We start from the raw sequence: 22,727 nt of genomic DNA on the forward strand, positions 1-22,727 counted from the left end.
ATGAAAATATTATTTTCCATAGGTAATGCATAAACGTAATGAATCAAAAGAAGCAAACCCCCCCCGACGTTCAAATACAAATGTGAAGTGCTTTAAAAAATACAGTCTGAAAAATGCATAAAGTTTCACAATGGAAAGGAACTCATGTAGGAGAGAAAACATTCATATGTAAAAACCAAATAAGAATTATTACAATCAAACAAATTCAACACTGAGGGTCAATTCAATGCAGAATCTATATAAGTGGATAGTTTAAATTGTGACAGATCTTCTGCCATCAAGCTGACTTGAGACTTTTAACTTAAAATACAGAACCAAAGAAGAAATCCTCAGGCTCATTGTAAGTCATTATGGGACATACTGGTTAATCTAAGTATTTACCAATTCCAAATCTTGTGCAAGAGTGGAAAAAATTTTATCTGAAGAAGTGCAGACCATACACCAAAAAATATCAAGAATGACGTTTTTAGCAACAACACATTCAAGTGAAGATTTGGAAAATAAAGACAGGATTATGAATTTAAAAGGAAGGTGTATCAACTATGGTGATACAGAAAAAAATAGTGCTAGTTTAAATAAATATATTTAGAAGGCACAAAGCAAAGAGACTGAGAGGCTTCACAACCCATGGGCAGCGTGCCGCCCATTCTGACCAGATGCTCCTGGAATCCCAGTGAAGTCCCAAGTAAATCTTGTTCTCATCTCTTTCTGGTTCAACATCATAAAATGCTATAAGATTTTTTTTTTAATAAAAGACTATTTATTGAAAAGATTTTTGAATAAAAATCACTTTTACCCATCAGGATCTCTGTCACCACTCCTAGTTCTGGAGTTTTAATTGCACCATGATAAATACATGTTTTAGCTCCTCAGTTACTTAGGCATAGGCAGGACCAAGAGAAAAATGTTTTAATAACTGTCCTCAAAACGACAACCAGTTCATAGAATCGTTTAGGTTGGAAAAGACTTAAGATCACCGAGTCCAACTGCTAACCTAACACTGCCAACTCCACCACTGAACCATGTCCCTAAGCACCACACCTACACGTCTTTTAAATACCTCCAGGGAAGGTGACTCAACTGGGCATGGGAAGCTATCACAGATGGCTTCCCTGGGCAGCCTCTTCCAGTGCTTGACAGCCCTTTCAGTCAAGAGATTTTTCCTAATATCCAACCTAAAAATCCCCCGACGCAACTTGAGGCCATTTCCTCTTGCCCGATTGCTTGCTACCTGGGAGAAGAGACTGACACCCACCTGCCTACAGCCTCCTGTCAGGTAGCTGTGGAGAGCAGTGAAGACCCCTTTGAATCTCCTCCAGGCTAAACGACCCCAGTTCCCTCAGCCGCTCCTCATAACATTTGTGCTCCAGACTTCACCAGCTCATTGATAAAGATACTGAACAGAGCTGGCCCCACGCTGAGCCCTGGGGAACACCACTTGTGACCAGCCGCCATCTGGATGTAACTCCACCACTACTCTGGGCTTGGCCAGCCAGCCAGCTTCTTACCCAGCAAAGAGCACACCCATCCAAGCCTTGAGCACCAGTTTCTCCAGGTAAATGCTGTGGGTGATGGTGTCAAAGGCTTTGCTAAGGTCCAGGTAGACAACACCAACAGCCTTTCCCATCCTCTAGGTGGGTCACCTTGTCATAGAAGGAGATCAGGTGAGTCAGGCAGGACCTGCCTCTCACAAACCCCTGCTGGCTGGGGCTGGTCACCTGGCTGTCTTGGATGTGCCATGTGACGACACTCCAGGTGATCTGCTCCATAACCTGCCCTGGCACCAAGGCCAGGCTGACAGACCTGTAGTTCCCTGGATCTTCCTTCTGGTCCTTCTTGTAGACGGGCGGCGCATTTGCCAACTTCCAGTCAACTGGGACCTCCCCAGGTAGCCAGGACTGCTGACAAATGATGGAGAGCGGCTTGGTGAGCACCTCCCCCAGCGCCCTCAGTACACTGAGCGACACAATCCGATCTGATTTTTTAAAATGGTGACTGCAGTGCTTTCCCTACTAGGCTAGTAATAAGTATTAGTAACACTGCTGCTGAATACTGCAGTAAGAAAAATACATATGTTCTACATCTATGCATTACATCTATAGAGAGAGTTTATATATAAGCTTTTCATCACAGCCATCACTGGGTTCAAGCAATCTAGTATGAACTGCTGCCAAAAACCCCTCTTGTGAATGTTTCACAAAGGCCAAAGTGTCTTTGTAGCCAAAGGAGCTCTACAGCACAATTTGGAAGTCCTAAATGAGGCAAGAAAGCCAGGCTAGGGAGGGTTACGCTAGATTTTACCCAGAGCCAAACACCAATCTACACCTAATTTCTTCTTCCTTCAAAAGGGGAAAGTGTCAAGACATGGTACTTTCAAGGTTACCTGAAAGACCGAGTGAACAAGAAACCTCAGTTTCTGAGACAGCAGTGTTGGTTCCTCCTAGCAGAGCACGACAGTTGCGCTTCATGTACAAATGCTTCATGTACACGCCGCATTTTTGCAAATGTTTTTGAATTGCTCAGATCATTGGGTGAAGTGTGTTTGCTTGACTTGCTCATCACTGTATTACTATTTGGCCGCGTAGCCTCTGCTTCCTTTATACTTAAAATACAGTCACTGCATCTCTTCTGCTCATGGGCCAGAGGTAAAGCAGAAAGGTCTCAGTTTTGCAGGCCATGTTCCTCCCATCTGATTTGTTACAGCTTCAGTTTTATTCCTCTTCCCTCAAACCATTGTTTTACTGTTCTGTTTTGCCTGTGGCACATGCATTCAAAGGGACTAGTAAAAACTGTGGCAGCTTTAGACAATACATGAAGCAAGCTTGCTGAAGCCACTATAAAATTTGAAGAAAGATGATCAAGTGATCACCTAACAACCTTTAAAATGCCATTGACATGAGAGTTCTCTTTTTTTTTTTCTCCTGGGAGAGTTAGGCAGCAAGAGAACAATGAAAGTACCTAGTTACCCGAAGTGAAATAGTTCAGTAAATTAGTTTCTTGAATAAAAGTGATTACCTCATATTCAGGTGGGAAAGTTACCTGCGTCTGATTCAGAGAATACAATAACTTCCATAAATATTATATATATATATAGATAGATAGATCGATAGATTAAGGACAAGGTTTTTGACTTCTTTTCTCCCCTCCAGACTGTAGAGCCCTAAGTTTCACCAGCCTGCAGGAAGCACAACCCTGACGCTGGTGTGGTCAACGCCTTCCCCCGAATTCAGCCGCCCCAGGATGGCAGCCCGGTGCCAAACACTCCCCAGGGCTCGCTGCCATGGCTTTGTGCCTCTCCTCTCTCTCATTTGCAATTGCATCCTCCCTCACATGATTTGACATGGAAGGAAAGGTTGTCATCTCTGACAGCGCCACAAACAGAAAGAATGTGAAACATTTCCATCTGGAATCCTATTTCATAAACACAAAAAGCAATTTTCTATCCACTTAATACATTTCCATTGAACCGAACCTTAAATGTTGCAAACCAAAAATATATTGAAGAAGCCGTACTGTAATTCATTCAGTGACAGCTGCGTATCATTCAGAAACGAAAGAAAACAATAAAATAAGGTATGTCATTGAAAATCCTTCAAATATACTGACTGGAGGCAGAATATATTTACATTGAAACTGCAGTAAATAATTAAAAGCATTTGTGTTTATAGAACAGCAGACTCGGAGATAAAACTGCTAAAAGACATGTAGACTACATGCTTTTTAGCTATAAACTTATTTTGGTCTAGAATCTGTAACATTTGTTAGCAATTAACATTTCTTTAAGGTTTCATGAAGCTTGAGTTTTCCACTTAAACACCCACCAAGGCAAGGTCACGGTTAAAATTGTTCTCTGTGGCCTACACCCACTTAAGTGCATGGAGATGGATTTAAGCACCCATCCAGTACAGTCTAGTTGTAGTGGGCATTACAGATTTCACAGAAAAATTGTGTGTCTTGGCACATCCAAAATCTAACAAAACACGATATAAAAAAACGCAAATCAAAAATTTTTTGATTCCTGAGATACTTCTCATGTTCTAACATGTCACATTAGAGCAGTGGTTCTACTGCATCGGCAAAATGTAAGCTTAGGGGCTGGCTTTACTTAGTATATTTGGAGAAAACAAGTTTATAAAACACTAGTTTAGTCCATGGGGTTTTTACAAGACTTTCATGTAAACATTACAGAAAAAGAAGAAAAAAAATTGAGTGTACGCTGACAAGAAAAATAGTGTTTTACCCTTGTGAAAAACAAGCAGCGCCAAAATATTTTGTGTGATTATCCATTAATTTAAAAAATATGCTTATTTAATAAAGCTGTGCATATCTAACATTTGTCATAAGCCACAATCATAAAGCACGAAGGATGGATGATACAGTCAATCCCGTTTTCATATCATAGCGCTCTTCTGGCACTGAAACCAAATCCAGTTTACGACAGAACTATTGGTTCTTAAAACGTTACTAGGCTGCACTGCTACTCGGTCATACAGAGTATGCTGTTGTGATTTTTATTAACCATAGCAGACTCCCTGCTCCCCGAGAGACAAACATCACTACAATGGACATAAACGATGCCTAAAAGCGGGATGTCCCACTACTGCATGTTCTTCTGTAACGTGTATATAAAAATCACAAACAAAATCTAATCAATATCACCTGAAAATAATTACCCAAGAAAAGCAGTATTTCTGCAAATACTACCATGCGAAACTAAATGGATTTCAGTAAAAACAAAACCAAACCAAAACCATCTGGCTCAACAACAAAATCAGAGACACTGCCGTGAGTCTACGCAGCACCGGGTCATTTCTTACAAATTTAAGCCTGGGCTTTAACCTTTGTACTGAAATGTGTTTTGAACCCCACCGTGTGGACAAAAGGAGGTACGCTGCAGCATCAGAAACGTTTCCCTCTTACAAGTTTATTACTTTAGACAAACTGAGTAGTTCTGTACGTAACTATTTGAAGAAAATCCCAACACATCCTTAATAGCTGATAAAGCAATCTCGCCATTAAATACAATAGTCTGATCCTGAACTAGAACAAAGTTTAGAGAGCTTTTAAGAAAGGTTTAAAACACTTTGTCGAAGATATTTCAGTTCGAAGCCCTGTTGTATGTAAACATTCCCAAATCAGAAAAAGACCTTATGCAACTGGAAAAAATAAACCTCCTTGTTTAATTCCTTGCAATGCTTACTGCACCACAGACTGTTCAAAACAGATACAAAACTGATAAAGCAAATTGCAAAACAGACTAGCACCCCTGTGCCCTCCTCTTCCCAACAACTAAGACAACATCAGTCTGAAACCATAAAGAAATTTCAGGAGGCAAATAGGAAAACCATGCAGAAGCATGTTTCCAGCTACATTTTGCTTTCAATTGTAAAAATATAGAGTAGGAGAAAACCAGCGTGAAGTAAATGGTAAATGTAAGCTGAGATTAATGCTGTTCTATCCCAGTGAAGAACACGGCATCTTTAAAAAGGTATCGAGATAGCCCATATGAAAAAAATACCTGTTTTCTCATGTGAGAAAATTAAAGCGGGCTTTTAGCAAAATAAAAAATAATGCAACAAGATAATTACCAAAGTTACCTGCAAATCAATTGAAAGTGTTCAAACACATTTTTAAAAGACCTTTAGATTTGAGCCTATAAAAAGAAAAAGGCATCTGTAGGAAACATAGCTGAAAAAATAAAACTTCTTCAAATATAAAAAGTGTTCTGCTTTCTAACAAGTTCAAGTAAATTAACATACAGCAACTGCATCTGGCAAGTAACAGACGCTCGGTTCCAGCTAGCTAAAAGCCCCAAAATATACACATACCACTGACGCGGTGCAACAGTCCGTGCACAGCCTTCCAGGACGGGGCCGCGTCGAAACTTCTGTCACGTGGATACTCCTTACAAGACAGCACCCTTTTTGATATTATCACAGAAAACGAAGTTTAAAATTAACTTATGAAGTAAAAAAAAAAAAAAAAAAATAATAAAAAAAAATTATAGATTTTTACATATATTGGAATTACTAGAGAAGTAAAAAGAAATCGATGAAAAAATGTTCATGCAAGATACCTGACCAGCAGTTCAGTTGACTGAATGGAAAAGAGTAGGGGGCCTGTTCCCCTGCCGGTGTATAGACACCGATGTATACGTTGGTGCAGCGCCCCTGCCTTGCCTTGCCGGGCTGGCAGACCGTGGCCCGGGCAGCCGCAGGTGCTCCAGGACAGACAAGTCGCTTTTGAGCCGCCTCACCCGTTCGCAGCGTTGGCCCAGCCGCGGCACCGCACACCTGAGGGCCAGATCCGAAGGTGGTCACCGTCACAGAGCACACCGCAACGCGCTGCAAGGGCACAGGAGATCTGGAGCGAGCGCGGCGCGCTTTGAGCTAAGCACGGGCAGGACCACTTGCTCCAAAGGCACGTTTGCCCCAGCGGGATGGGTGCCCACCACTCGCAGAATGTGCTGGCCTAGGGAAGGGGCAGTCATTGCCTCCCGAGGGACAGCGAAGGGTGAGCAGAAAATGAGGCATGAGGACTGCGGTTCACCTGTGGGCTTTGAGCTCTCCGTCCCCATCCTCACGAGGGATGGACAAAGCACCCTGACCCCGCCAAGGGGCCCCAGCCGCAGTGCGCGCTACAGCTTGCACACTCCCTTCAGGAGATGGCTGCACGGTACAACACGTTTTCTGCTGTCCTTCTTCCTGCTGCCTTCTCCTGCCCCTGTTTACTCTCAACCTCAGACCCCTGTGTTTAACATCTTTTTTTAACATTTAAACATCTTTCTTGTGGCAAGCGCCGCCATCCCTCCGAACACCTGATCACCATGTGAGGTGGGTGTGCTTTCCCTTTCCACACGCGTGCCTGGAGGCTTGCCTGCCCTCCCCGCTGCCTGGGCTAGCTCTGTCACCCCTTGCACCCATCTTGCTCCTCAGGTCCAGGCGCGAGTGCTAGCAACTCTATTCAGAACAAATGCCAATGTGTTTCTTCTTTTTTTTTTAAGACTCCCCCCAGTCATTTTTTTAAGCAAAGCCCAGAATTCAGCAGATTCATGTCCCTCAACAGCTTCTCTGGAACCCCAGCGTTCCAGTCTGGGTACGCTCCCCTGGCGGCTCCGTACTGCTCAGGCACGAGGTCACCAAAACCACTTCCCTGCCTGACGAGAGGATGACTGGCTTCCAAACGACAGGGCAAGAGCCCTCGGCAGCGCTTTTGTAATAGCGGTTCTATTCTGAGGTTGTGGGTTACAGCTGTCCATGTTCTTTCGATAGCACCTTCACTTCCTATTGCGCTGTAGCAAACTCTGTAGAACTAATCTAGAATCAACTGCTTCCCAATAACCAGGAGTGAAACTTTGGCCAGCCCTCCTCCCTCCTTTTCAGAATCAGCCTGTGCGTGATCGATTTTCTCCATCTTGTCTTTTGCTCAACCCTTTGAGCTCTATAGGATTTACAGTTTGTTTGTTCTTCACTGACAGTGTCTGGTTCTGTGAGATTTACCGAATATCTGCAAACTGCACGCATGCAGTCGTGCTCTCTGTAGTGCACCTTTCCAAGGAAGACTGCATTTTTTTCTGAATTTCTCTTGAACTCAAGTCATTTTTTTGCAACCAGTTATTAGGACCTGTGAGTTTAGCTTTCTACTGTTTCCATGTTCTTCTCAAGCTTATTTTGGCACATGATTATTGCAGAAGGAAGAGGAAAACTGTGCCATCAGTAAGATTAGAGGCTTGTGAAGTTCCTTCTTTGACTGTCTCACTGTGTGCCCACAACCCTCTGCTTTAAACAAGGGGTCATCTTTGCTCTAAGCAGACGTAATGGCAGAGTAGCTTGATTACAGGCAATGATACCACATTTACTAAGTCCATGTAATGGTTAGAGCCAGCCACGTAACAGTTAGAGCCAGTTCTCAGCTGGGAACATCAACACCACCTCCTAGCAGTTTAATATCTGGAGTATATGTAACCATGACTAAACAAACATACAAACCCTTAGTAGGGACAACGTCCAGTCAGCAGAGATGCTTCTCAGGGCTGCTGGTGATTTTTCCAGTCAGTCTGAAGCTAAATGTTGGATGAGATTAGAGAGATCATAAATGCTTCTTCGTTTCCTTCTTTGACATGTAGGAAGTGACTGAAATGGTGGGTAGCGTTCGTGATGCGTGACACAGACCCGGCTCAGGTGGTGTGCTGGAGCCTCCTCCAGGGACGTGAACGTTTAGTCTAAACAGAGTTCCCGGCGCTCCAGCTCACATCCTGCATTCGTCATGAACAGGTATGCTTAAAAACTTCAGAAACACATTTCATTTTTTCCATTTAAACTTCACCACCAGCAAGAAAAATAAAGCCAGCTTACATACCGAGGCATAGAAACTGTCTTAAGTTATAATAAAATATTTTGTTTGAAGAAAGAAGCTTATGAAAATTATTTGGGCCTATTTTCTCCTCTAAGCAAAATAAATATGAGAAACTTAACACATGGAATGCACTCTGGAAAATATATGTCATCATTTCATAATTACGACACTGCAAATAACATAGAGAAAGGCTCAGTTCCGTGCCTTATAAATTATCTATATACCATGCAGTGTCGACGGAAAGAAAAATGCACCAAGTATTTCAAAGGTTAAATTAACTTGTTGAGAGGAGTGAAAAGTGACTGTGAACCCAAGTGTCTGGGGCAGAGGGGTTTTATTTCCTGCTGGCGTGTGACCGAGTCTGTGAGACGTGGTAATAGCAATCTGCTGGGTTGCACCTCCCGTTGGGTCCGGGTGGCCCCTGCGGTCCGGGGGAGCCTGGTGTTCCTGGGGGGCCCGGCAGGCCAGCAGCTGGTAAAACAAAGTCAGAATTAGCAGAGCCCTCGCCAGAGCGTGTGCAGTGCCCCGCGTTTCATCGCTGACAGTCAGCTGCGCACCAGCTCATCTGTGAGAAGGCAGGTGGGTCTGACCTCACGCTACAACCACGCCCAGGAGGAAAGGCACGGGTGTAAAACCGGCGTGCAAACCAGGAGAAAGACCTGTTAGTTCATAAACGACAACAGCAGAAATAAATCCGAAGAATTGTACCTGCAGGGCCGGGTGGTCCAGGGTTACCAGGCAGTCCAATTCCAGGCTCGCCTCTCTCCCCTTTCTGTCCTCTATAACCTACACAGAACAAAGACATAAAAATAAGAGTGCCCTCTTATTATAAACAGTGATCTTCGGTGCATCTTGTGGACCGCAAATTATCAAGACAAATGTAATTAGGAAAACACATGCTCAATTCTTTTTCCGAGACTGGTATTTTTTACTGAGACAGCTCTTAAGTTTATAAGTTTATTCTGGAAAATACGAGCATTCCTAGCAGTAACCATTGCATCCTCTGCCAGAGGACTCTCACTGTGTTCATACACTAGTTGGACCTTTACCTGAGATTTTAGGTTACCTTCCTGAAGTTCCTCTAGTAAAGAACCAAATGTGTGTTCTGCACCCGCGTTACCTGTTCAACGAAGTGATGTACCGCACCAACTGAAAGGCCATCTGGCTTCTGACCAGCCCTCCTCTAACAGCCCACAAACTGCGCAAGGCTTTGCCCTCTCCGCTCTACGTATGTTTTTATGTCTGCACTTTTGAGACTATAAACCAGTAGTTGTATGCCCAGATATTCCCCGGTACGTGAGAGAAGACCCACTCCCCCTCCAGCACCACGTGGAATGAGGCATCTTTAGAGACTACGCAGATTTTGGGTTCTAGCATGCACCACCTAACTTCGACCCAAGTGGCTCTATATTGTTAATGAGGTGGGATTACTAATTATACTTTGAATGTTTGAGTCTGTTTTCTTGACAGGCCATAGCTTTGTATTTATCTAAATAGCTTCCATCTTCTCAGGTGCTGCATCTCATGTCCAACCCCTACGTCTTTTTCCTTAAACTGTTTGTAAAAACTTTCATTAGTTGGAAACACTCTGGCTGCTTTAGAGCTTTAGGGCAGAGGACTCGTGCCTACCCATATAATATTTTGCTTAACATTTCAAGTTAAGAATCCATCTACAAATGTACCTTCTCTGCTTAGACCATGTCATTTATGTAAGACAGGGGCTGAAGACATTTTCAAACGAACAAGTATGACACTCGTCACAATCCCTTACTTTAAAAGGGATTATAAGGAAACCCTCTCACCTCCCCAACACCTCAGATGTTGGCATGTAAGGTGATGTATCTTGAAGATTAATTTGACAACTTCTGGTCACATTTGGAATTAAATTTGCTCTGCTTCAGGGACCAGTATATTGCCAGTGTTGCGTATGCCATCCAACAAACTACCTCCTGTGACGAGCTGTAACTTAATTTGAATTAAAAAAGAAGAGTCACAGCTGACCGGTCAGTATAGTGGTATCAACCCACTTGATGTCTCATGCAGATTAATGGGCACTGGCAGACGGATGGCAAAGGTTGCCCTGTCAGTGTACTGCGGTCTATGGCAACACTAGTACTTCACAGGACCATCCAGAAGGAAACTATTCTAAGTGCTGTGGGTACCGATTCAGGGTTGTTATGACAGACACAATGCAGTGGGAACGGTACACAGAGTGTCCAAGCTTTCCATTAAACACAAGCTCATTACACACTTCTGCAGAAAGTCTATTATCTGTTGCAATCATTCTAGGTTTCAAAACAGAGCGTCAATTACCTCACTCTTCTCTCAGCATCCTGACAAGGAAATTACAGTGAGGCAAAACCATTAGAAAATGCATGCAGAGTGACATGCATAACAAAAGGAAATCAACTGTTTAAAAGCTCACAGAGAAACAAACTTAATATTAATCATGCATTCTGGTCACTGAGTTGTGTTAAGCAGAATTGTACAAGGTATATATGCACACAAGCTATAAAGACTCAGAAAAGGGAATATGCAGGTGCTTGCATTCAATTGTGATTCTTGTTTTTGCTCTTTAATGACCATAGTAGTACGTATAACTACATCAAGTTGTTTTGCTCTGAAAATCTTGTGTAACACATAGAAGTTGCTACTGTTTGAGAAGCTCAATCATACAACCACAGAATCTATTACATTTCCTGTTTATTATATATATTCTCTATGTTTCTTAATTTACAATAGATTGTTACAGTACATTTCTCACTACAAACCCAGTTAATTGTAATTTTACGAAGCAGTGCTGCCACTAATAATTTGCTTTGCATTTCTTTTGCTATGGGGAAAAGAGAGAAATCACATTTACGATACATCACATTTATAATCTCCATGTTAACCATTCCTGTAGGTATCTAAGATATCATAAATGAAAAAGGACCGAGACAGACTGAAAGGTTCTGTAAACATCGCTGGAATTCAAGACAATAAGGAAAAAAAAAATAATCCCACAACAGGATGAAGAGCAGCCTGCCAATGCAAATATAGGATCCAGGCTAGTGTAAACCATTATTGGCTGTATTTGAATACATATGTTTGTACACGGTGGCAGGTAAGTTCTGTTGACACTGAAGTTTAAAACAAAAATCCCCAGATATCTTTTCTAAAAATGAGACTTTATTTAACAGGGTGTAAGCATATTAGTAAACAGGCCTATATGTAAACAATCCAAACCATGTAATGTGTAATTCTGGCAGGAAAACATCTGATTTTTAATGAGGTATATTTTGCTCAGCAGAAGGGCCATGATTACACTTCTAGAGAATAATATCACCTTCTCTCTGAGCTTAAAGTGACAAACTTATACACAGTTAAAGGAAAATATTACCATATACAGAAATTGGATTTTGATTTCTTGTTTTTAACGTAAAGGCACATATAAGATCCTGTCTTTTTTTACTGGTAGGCTTACAATTCCAGTAAGAAATTCCTGGATGTTTAATTCGAAAGGCAACTGCTTTAGCAAAGCCTTTCACTCAGATTCCAGAAGTTTTGTTGTGATTTCTGCAACCCAGAAGTTGTGGTATGTAAACATGTACCCAACATGGGTAGTACAGTGAGCACTTGGTAGCAGTATGCACAAGTGTGTGTTCAATCAGATCAGCTTTCTTCTATTCATAGATGAGTGGTGACAGCTCCAATACAGCTCTTGGTTTGGTGCCCTCCACAAACACCACGGTCAGGAGCATCGCTACCGCAACATCCTCAGCTCTGCTTGGAAATGATACAACTTGGAGGTAAAAAGTTCTCTCATTTGAACTGCTCCAAGAGGTATTCCACCTATTCCATGGAGACCCTCTTCCATCCACATGGATAATGCAGTACCCGAAACTAGCATGTCAACTATCTAGAGAAATCTGAGGTTCTTTAGTACAAACATGAGGCAAACACATTACCATGACAGGGAACAATGAGACCAAAGTATCCACTGCGCTTTACTGTGCAAATACTCTGTGTTATTAAAAACAAACAACTGCAAAAGAACAGGAAGGTGCTCAAAGCAAAACCTCTCATCTGGCCTCCAGTGCATATTCTGAATTCCTTCTGTGTGCTACAGCCCTCTCAGCTGAGAGGTAGTAAGTAGCTGTGTTTCACATCAAAATAAAACAGGTTAACCTCATCCTCCACAGCAAAGAACGTTTTATGGGAGGTAACGCTTGAAACCGGCGTAGCTATTTCAGAAGAGTGGGTGTGTCTGGACAACATCCCCTATAATGGGTTCCTGATGCCAGCCAAGGTTTTTACATGCTCCCACCATATGAATTAATAATTATAATATGAGACACACATTTTACAACAGAGATTAGAAATAAGATAAGGAACTTTCACTATTCATCACATGGTATTTTTCTTTCCTGAGCTACCACGAGTTATGAGGACCTATAAAAAACTTGTTTCCTTAATTTGATAGAAACAGTGAAGTTTAACTATGATGAAATCTTCTTTTCTCTATTGAGAAAAAAAAAAAAGTCATATTAACATAAAGGATCTCTGGATTGCAGGATTATTCTAAGGTGCATTTGGTCTAATGGACCGAAATTCACTATTATAGTTTTAAAAACCCAGTTAAGTCAGTGGAGTTAATTAATTGATCTAGATCCTCTAAAGTATGACAAGCTGACTCGCTGTTTACAAATGGATGACATTGCTATAGCTTGTCTATAAAGTCTTGAAATAAACCTCCTGTTTCTCTATGAGACGTTAGCATCCTTTAAAACACATACAGAGTAAACAAGTTTCTCTGCTCCCCCTTAAGCAGACGCTGTACATTTCACGGGTAACACTGCCTCACAGTATCAGTTTGCTGATGCATATGCCATCGGTTCATTTTTTTTAATGAAAAAAAGCCCACACATATAAAAATCTTCCAATCACTATTTTATAAGGTCTATTTAAATACCGATTGCATATTTTGTATTTCATACTTCAAGTTGCAATTCTTTGTTGTTTTTTTGTTTGCACGACATATTTTTCTTGAGACCATAATATAAAATCAAAATTATTTGTACTTGAACCATTGGGAAGTACCTGAGGTGCACTATGAACAACCTTGCTGAAGGCCAGCAGGTAACAACTCATTACAAACGGATGAGTCTATGCCCAAGAGCCTAGCAATTCCTTAAATACACTTTCTGAAGACCATGCCTACATTTCCAAAAGTTAGTATCTTTGTTTTCTGCTTCTGGAACTAATCCCTAACTATTTTTGCTGTGCAGAAGGAGGCTTTTGTGGAATCCAGCCAGGTCATACGAGATCAGTTCCCAGGACAACTGGTACCACACTCCAGGCATACGGAGGGACCCCTGTGAAGCTGCAAGTTAAGCACCTCCTCAGACACAGTGACACCTGCCCTTCCTGCTGGCTGGCTCTAGCAGGCTCCCTGCTCAGTGTGCAGCATCTCAGACAGGCTCTGGAGGTGTTCACAGAGGTCCCATTCATCACTCTCCAAACATGTCTACTACTTTTCACTGGCTGTATGGGACAAGCGATTATTTTACTCTGCCAGTCCAGATGTGTATTACTGCATACAGCAAAACCCTGGAGCTGGCAATGTGGGCTACAGCCAAGTGAGAAATACAATAAGGAACATCTGCCATTCAACATCAAATGCATATTATGACTTGGGCATACGTGCACACAGCATGCTACTTGGATGGGCTCAGCCACATGCGCATGTAACGCGCCTCTGCAAGAAGTCTTCTGTGCTACATCCTTTAAGGCAGAAAATAAGCTGGCATATGGAAGGATACTTTCCGATTTGCTCAGAGATTTGAATTTCTTTTTGCTGTTGGCACAAAACAACACGCACAGGCACAACTGGGAAAGGCACAAAGAGTATTTGTAAGTGTGCTTCTCTCACGGGACTACCTCTTACTCAGACTGTGCAAAGGAGGCAAGACAAATTTTTGATTTTCTTTCTTTAGGAGTATAATTTCATATACCTTTTGATGTATCAGAGAAGTAAACGCCTCTCACTTAGCTTACCTTTTACTAATCAAAAAAGAGTATTGAGCATATCAGTAAAATAAACGGAAATCCTGCGTACATGGGGCACTACTTTTACTTAAGCATAAGGCATGAAAAAGCAGCTTTATTTTTTTTCAAGCATAGCTATCATCTTTACTATTGATGCTCACTAGCTGGAAATGAAGCCTAGTACAACGTTCCGCTTGCCAGAAGCATCTGAAACTAGCCACCACAATACATCATCATTGAACAATCTGGCACTGACGTTGAAGTTGACTGTTTACAGTGATCTGAATATTTAGGTAATGATGAAGTCAGTGTCGTAAGATTCTAAGCCTTTTATTGTTTTCCTTGATCCTTTATTCTTGTTCTTCTCATCCTGAGCTCATCACATTTTTCAAGCTTCTGTCAGGGGTTTGCGCTTATCAATATTAGTAAGTCTTTATTCTTCTCATAGCTTTAGGATCCACACATCTTCAGCTTTGCTCTCATGTTCTTCATTCCAGTCTGACTTGCTCTGACTCCAGAGCAGACCAAACTAACAAAAGATAATAAAGAACTACCTACAGATAAACTGCAAATTATGTATTACCCACCCACAAAATGTTATTCATTGATAAATTCTTTTTCCCTTTTATTCTGTTCTCTTCCTTTTACTCTCTGGGAGGCTGACTGTACAGTAGAGCACAGCTACAAGGAGCCTGGATCCCTTGACGCTAATTTTGCAGTGAAAGGCAGTTGAGTAAAACGAGAGTCCTATACTGTCCAAACATATTGCAATGCACAAATTACTGTTTGGGGTCCAGTGAAAAGCCGATTACACAAACTGATTTGTGAAAACAGATTGCTTCATAGTAAGAGGAATTCACGTGATCATATTTCAGTTTTCACTGCTTCTTAAAGAATATTTGCCTTCAGATTTTCCTCCCCTCTGTTGTCTCAGGATCAGAGCTGAGAGCACTCAGACTTGGAGATAGAATTTTGTTTCTAAAATGAGATGGGTCTCTCAACATGGAACAGGACCTAAATAGTTACATTAGAGTGCTGGCACAGTTTTTCTTCCTCATTAACGTATTTTGGAGAAAAAAAATTAATAACTGCTACAGTAGTCTAGATATCTGTCAGCTTTAGGTATCTGTCAGTAATTAACTTTATCATTTATTAGAAGAAAATGCACTCATTAGGAGTTTTTAATTGGTAAAATCCACACATTTACTATGGGTTAATATTTAGATCTAGTCTGGAAAAAACATAAGTACAGTTTTAAAAGTTAATCATTAGGAAGCTAGATAGGAAATCCTGGCTTATTTAATGATCATTAGCAAGTGTGTGAAGATATCAAGATACAATTCATGGGAACATTTTTTGGAATTCCTACCTTGAATTCCACGTTCTCCTGGGGGCCCTGGCAAACCATCCTTTCCTGGTGGCCCTGGTAACCCGTCTTTTCCTGGGGGCCCTGGTTTTCCATGAGCTTGGGAGGCAAGCATTGCAGCAGGCAGCTTCAGCTGGGATGCAAACTGAGCCATCCTTTCTTCATTAACAACATTTACAAAGGACAGAAGAAAAAGCGGGTAAGAAATCTGCTATCAAAATACAGGAAAATAAACAAATCCCAAAGCCCTAGCTGAAGTAGGTTTCTGGAAGTAAGGTGTTTAATTCTTCTAAACGTCAAGGTATTAAATATTCCTACAAGTACTGAGGTGCTCAGTTCCAACTCAGTATTTACCTTTTGAAATAATCTGAACGAGTTTGTACTGAAGTTTCTGTTACTATTCTCTTTTAAAAATACTTGAAATGACTTCTGACTCCTGTTCATGGAAGTACTTAAAATACATGAACATAGAATAATTAGTACTTAACACTCCTATGAAGTGCTACCTTATATGTTTGCAACTCATATTAACTCATTTTAATGAGTTATAAGTCATTATATGAGTTTGTAACTCATATTAAGTTGCAAAGTAGAGCTTAAATACCGTGAACAGTTCTTGGAATACTGAAACCCTGAAAACAGTTGTGAGAAAACCTGTAAGCGGGCAGTAAAAATTACTAATTGCAGAGATTTCAGCATGAATCGTTCATGCTGGTGGAATAAAGTACACTTGTTAACATTTCAGTGTTCCTTAGAGGTAGACAAAATAGGTGCTAACCTTGAGTCAGTCTCATTTATACTGGATTAAAAAACTTAACGAAGCATTCCACATTTTAGCAGGTATTTACTGTGGCGGAGTTTTAAGATTTAAGAAAAGATTCAGAGTAAAGAGGAGTGGGCTTCAAACAAAAAATAAGCAAGGTGATAGAAAATAGGCACAGCGAAACAAAGCCAAAAATAGAAGATCTGTGGGAACACTAGTGACATGTAGAAAATGGAATAGCTATAAAGACAAAGCCTAATATACCGTGTAGGCAGGACACCTTTAATACTTTCTTCTTATGAACAGACTAAATACTTGTTACCATTCCATTTGAATGGGAAAAGGAGGTAACTTCAGCCAACAAACTGCTCTTGAAATACATAGCAGATTGAATTCCCGAGGGGTAGCAGTCTGGGGAAGGGTGAAAATACACAGAATGATAGCCATATAAAATGAAAATGTGCCTGACCAGTTTAAAAAAATCCCAAGCTTTTTGTGATTTCTTTTATCCCTAAAAGACAAGAGGTTTTGTATCCACAAATATTAATGACAAAAGAGCTAAGCATATTGCAGACATAAAAAATGCACTTTGCAAAGGAAGAGAAGCTACTGTTAAGAGGCGTTGGAGCAGAAGCTTGTTTCAGACACCTACCTGAGTCACAGCTTTTCAACCCTGACTAAGAAAACGTTGGGGAAGAAAAATATTTCCTTTTCAGAGTAAGGACACACCTAAGAAAGCTCACATAATACAAAGGCCTCGGCTGAATCTGGCACTTGCCTAAAACTGCCAGAAGATGGTGGTCTGAAAGGGAGCTCTGGCGCTCAGCAGGGATGTTTGCTTAAAATGCACAGCAGTTTAGACCTGCATGACAGAGTTGTCAAGTCTTTCTCTCATTTAGATAGTCATCCACTAAACGGCCAAATTAGTTAGATATTTCTGTTGTCTCTACTTAATAATTTTTTAATGTTTTAATGATACATTGTAGATACATATGTATCTGCAATAATTTGACACATGTATTTACAATGTTACATACATATGTTTGCTATTACGGTTTGGTGCAAACTACCTTTTAATGCTAATATTTTACATAAGGAAATACCCATTAACTGATGCTATAATTTGTAATTGTTTGAACATAAGTATAACAACAATTAACTATAACTGTTAAATAACAGTTAAACACAGCTACAGCAACAAGGCAGCTGCTAAGTCCAATATGTTAGACGACATGTAAAGAAATACATATAAAGGCTGTAGGAGTGTAAAACATTTAGCACAGAATTTAAGATTTACATTTATTTGTAATACCTCATTTTCTTACCTTCAAAAACCTTAAGAACTTCTTGTCTGATATATTTTTTTATTTCTTCAAGTGGAACTGTATCAGCCTGATGAGGAAAAAGAAAGGCGACATATGTATCAGAACAAAATACAGAGGGCACGTTATGATGCTACAAAAACAAAAATATTGCTGAAATTAGCATGAAAAATGTAAAGCTTTCACCAAAAATTAAATATTTTAATATATTCGTGTTATTTCCTTAACTGAAAAGACCACGTTATTGCAAATACGTTACAATATTATAAAGGCCACAAACACCATGAAGTGGAAGAGGTACGCCCAACCGTCAAGAGGATCAGCATGCTATAGAAATCAATTTGCTTAAGGCTGTAAGGATGCCCAGTGATACCATTAGCCTTTACTTGCCCTCCGCATAGCATCTGCCAACTTCTCATCCCTTCTAACTGCTTCGAAGCACAGCTGACTAACGAGAACTGCATCACAGGACCAGTAACTGGAAAAGATTTTTAGAGCTTTACCCCATCTGAATGAAGGTAAAAAGAACCCATTACATGGATGGGCGCTGGTGTGCACATGGAGACAGACCAAGATACCCACAACTGACAGGCAGCATTTCATTGTCTTTTTAAACACTGATTTCACTTTTACTGAGAATCACGTGATCTGCCTCCTTTGCTTTCTCCGTTGCCAAGACTTACACTTCAGCTCTTAAGCTTACGAAACAACTTGAAATTTAATGGTACTGAGTAGCCACATTGATTTGTCAGGAGCTAAAGAAATAAGTAATTAAAGTTTATCCATAGTACATGTTTAAAAAACCCCACCAAAACCAACTGCTTGACCACCTGGGTATATTTTTTTCCACCTCTTAACTAAACACTTCAATTATCTCTGAGATAGCGTAGTTTTTCTGATACTGTGGTATTGCTCTGTTGAATTTCCACCACTTGGCACATGTCACCTCCCTGTCATCTGAGTTCACAAGCAACCAAGGGAAACTTGTATTTACTTACTGGAAATCCTGGGGGGCCTGGTGAACCTGGGGGACCTTGATGACCCGGTGATCCTGGATAGCCTCTGTCTCCTGGTGGCCCAGTAGGACCCATATCCCCCTTTTCTCCTGATGGACCAGGTTTCCCTCGTTCGCCTTGTGGACCTTTGTCCCCTGGAATACCCTGATCTCCCTATGTAAAATAAAAGCAGAAAGAAAACTGTTACACACACTCTTAACAAACAAGGAAAAGTCACCCAAGGACGCTAAAGTGAAAATTCTTCCCTGTTCAGAAACAGATTTTATGAGTCATGCTGGGAAGCTGATTTTACAGGCTAACCCTTGTCTCTGAAAACACAGCAAGTAATGTTTTGTCTTCTTACACTTTTAATATTGAAATGAATGACAAAAAAGAAAAAAATAGCTTGGCTTTGTAACCCATTTTTCAAGGACAGAACTTGGGTGCAGAAAGCTTATAGCCTTTATACAAGGACCTAGAAATGTCAAATTAAGGCATAGGTAGAATTTAGGTGCTCAAATTCCACCAGGCACAAGCCATCAGGCTTTTTTTTCTGTAACTTTCCCTAGAAGCCTAATATTTTATTTCTGCATTTACACAAAATTTCAGTTAATCAAAGAAACAAAAAATAGACAAATCCATTTATAATGAGTGAATTCCTTGCAAACAAAATAAATTAAAGGTCAATGGCCAGCAACAGCTTCAATTGTGGCTGAGATGACATTGAAATTACATGTTTTATTTGTGAGGAATTAAATCTTTTAGAGTGACTTAATGTAACAGCTATTAGTTCACTGAACTACAGCTGTGGAGCAGAGTGCCACAAGTCACACACTCGGATTGTTAACGAACAGCTGGCAGTTCTTAAGGGTCACTGACTGCCCTTGCTGCACCACTAAAGCTCATGCTAGGCTCCACCATAAGCAGCAACCACCACCAAGAGATGACTGCATCATTACTAGACGAATCCAGAATCAAATTTATGAAGGGTGAACCAATGGAATTAATTGCATTCTTAATTTACACCAAGTGCTGGTAAACTCTATTCAGATCTGAAACGTCATTAACTGATAAAGCAATAGAAGCGTAGTTATATTCCTAAGTCATATTTACATGACATATAAATATTGAAAAAGAAAGAAAGACAGGTAAGGATGCAAGCAGGACGTCGTATCACATTTTTATCATCTATCTGTCCTCCAATCTGTATGATTTTCAGTGAGGTAGAGTTTATTACTGACGATAACTAAGCTTCACTACGAAGACCGCTGTAACTTGTGATGTTTTATTGCATTAGCTGAAACTAAAAACTTCCCATGGGCTGCAGTTTAGGAATGGACTGCTCCAGTGTGGGTCTCCCATGGGACACAGATCCTGCCTAAAAACCTGCTCCCGTGTGGGCTTCTCTCCATGGGCTGGAGGTCCTGCCAGGAGCCTGCTCCAGTGTGGGCTCTCCATGGGCTGCAGCTTCCTTCAGGGCACATCCACCTGCTCCAGCATGGGGTCCTCCACAAGCTGCAGGCAGATACCTGCTCCACCATGGTCCTCCACGGGCTGTAGGGGACAGCCTGCCTCACCACAGTCTTCTCCACAGGCTGCAGGAGAATCTCTGCTCTGGTGCCTGAAGCACCTTCTCCCCTCCTTCACTGACTTTTGTGTCTGCAGAGCTGTTTTCCTCGAGTTTTCTCACTCCCCTCTCCCAGCTACACAGCATTTTTTACCCTTTCTATCACACAGGCAGTACAATGTCACTCGTAGGCTTAGCTCTGGCCAGCAGCAGGTACACCTTGGAGCTGGCTGGAATTGGCTCCCTCCGACATGGGGGTAGCTCCTGGTACGTCTTCACAGAGGCCACCCCTGCAGCCCCCATTGCCAAAACCTTGTGCCATGTAAACCCAACACAATCTGTGCAACTGCTAACATGACCACATAGTCAGGGCAGTCAGTGTGACATGGAAACAAGCTCAGTGTGATTACATTCATCGTGTTTCTCTTAAAAGACCTATCCTGCCAATACTGCAGACACCTATTTCCAGTTTTAATTTCTCAGCAATAATACTTCGGGCAAAACTCTAAATACGCAGCATATGAATAATTTCCAGCAAACACATAGCTAATTCAGCTATTCAGTAGTAAAAAAGGACAAGAAACGAAGTGATATCCAAAAGACACTTGTAACCCTTGTTGAAGACTCTCAAATTTTCAACAGTCAACGAGAGCAGGAAAGGGAGAGTATGTGCATTGGGGGAACTGGAAAGACTGATGTTCTGATGGAAGAGGCATACTTTTTCAGGTTTCTATAAACTTTAGGATTTATAGGGAAAAGTGTTCTGTCCTGCATACAGCTATTGTATCAGGACATGTATGGCAACACCATGAGAAATTCAGGGCAGAGGAAGGAGTCTGACTGCGAAGCAGAACTTTTGCAGTCTGCAGGAGAGAGGCTCTTTCCTGGCATTAACAAAATTTTTGCATCCAACCTCCATCTCTTACTTCACTCATAGCAATCTGAAACATTAAAAAATTGAAGAACAACTCCTGTTCTACCATGTTATTGCAAAACTTGAAATGGGTACAGACGAGACTTTCTGGAGATTGAAGTCCAGCATAGGGAGCTACTGAACACACCGTTTTGTCCGATAGTGCTTTCAAATGAGACCACACAGACATGCATGCACCCACATATATGAAAAAAGCTGTCTGAAGATTACTATACTTACAAGAAGCCTTCATTAAAAAATTACTGAAGGTGTAAATATTCATATATAATTTCTCATTTTTATAATCCTGCAGAGCAGGTATAGATAGCTCTTCTATTAGAAATAAAGAAAAATGAAGGTTTCTCTAAGACCATGTGGTGCTATGACAGTGTGAAGCTGATCCTGGAATTGCTTTTCTAAACAATTCCCATCTTACAGGCTGCCAATGTATAGGAGGCTGATCAAATACTACAGCCACTTTTCAAACAAGTGGTTTTTTTAACTGCCTCCAGTGTTTTCTTTGTGTTTGGAAGAATCTCCTTGTAAAAATTCATAAAACTAGGTCGTATCTTCTCCCAGATTCCTCTTCTAACTCTCCTTCATTACAAATTGTACAAAACACAAGGTTGGACATCTGCATTTTGTGATCTCTGCCTACGGTGCTGATTTATAAAGTCCTCCTCCTTTCTAATGTTCTCCCATCTCTTGCGTTTAATCTTGCACTAAATTCTGTGCAGAAGGAATTATTATTTTGCCTGGGTTTCTACATGCTCTAGTCCAGCGCGCTCCCAGTCTGTGATCAAGGTGTGCAGATAACAGCAATAAATGAGCCAGCCACCAGCACTTGTTGAAATGACTTGAAAGGCGTAATTCTGACTGGTATAAACCACCTATTTTCAACTGGGTTATCACGCAGTTTATGAACTGATAATAACAGCAATGTTTAGTGAAAGATTGTATAAGCTTATTTCAGCCCAGGGGATTTCTTCCTTCTTAAAGCAGATTCTACAAGGATATACTTATATTAGACATGAAAACCTAAAGAGTTTTATTCTGCTCTTCCTATTTTGCTGTTTCTCTTTTCTGATATTGCAACATCTGGTCTCAAACTGAAGGAGTACACAGTACGGCAGTAATAATAATGGCTGCAAGGAAACCTTGACAGTGTTATTTTCTGTAATCACTGCAATCTCTCACAGATGCAGGTCTGTAGTACTTGATCCAGAGGAAAAAAGAAAAAAAAAAGTCAACTTCAACTTCCTCACTGATCTCTTATCCAAGATACAGACTTCTACTGTGTATTTTGCTGTTATTTCTTAGGCACATATCCCCTTGTTTTCAATAAACCTTCTCTTTTCCTGCAGAATTGTAAGAAACAACTGACAGCTTTCTGAAAACCATTCAGACACTGCACTG

General features: G+C 40.9%; 1 protein-coding gene across 4 annotated transcripts in view; it reads right to left on the minus strand.

Annotated features, from left to right (window-relative positions):
• Positions 1 to 737: 737 nt before the first annotated feature.
• COL19A1 (collagen type XIX alpha 1 chain) overlaps positions 738 to 22,727 on the minus strand; it is a 203,112-nt gene continuing 181,122 nt past the window's right edge. For 3 of the 4 annotated variants that reach the window (XM_055713942.1, XM_055713941.1, XM_055713945.1), the window contains 5 exons: positions 18,835 to 19,005; positions 17,840 to 17,906; positions 15,755 to 15,910; positions 9,064 to 9,141; positions 738 to 8,826 (listed from right to left, as the gene is read on the minus strand). In XM_055713942.1, coding sequence (XP_055569917.1) covers positions 8,690 to 8,826; positions 9,064 to 9,141; positions 15,755 to 15,910; positions 17,840 to 17,906; positions 18,835 to 19,005 — 609 coding nt within the window. In that variant the 3' untranslated portion in view covers positions 738 to 8,689. Of the gene's footprint in view, positions 8,827 to 9,063; positions 9,142 to 11,041; positions 14,915 to 15,754; positions 15,911 to 17,839; positions 17,907 to 18,834; positions 19,006 to 22,727 lie in introns of those variants that run through there. The other variant, XM_055713944.1, reaches the window with a different exon arrangement.

This window comes from Falco cherrug, chromosome 6 (assembly GCF_023634085.1).
Source record: "Falco cherrug isolate bFalChe1 chromosome 6, bFalChe1.pri, whole genome shotgun sequence".
Classification (NCBI taxonomy): domain Eukaryota; kingdom Metazoa; phylum Chordata; class Aves; order Falconiformes; family Falconidae; genus Falco; species Falco cherrug.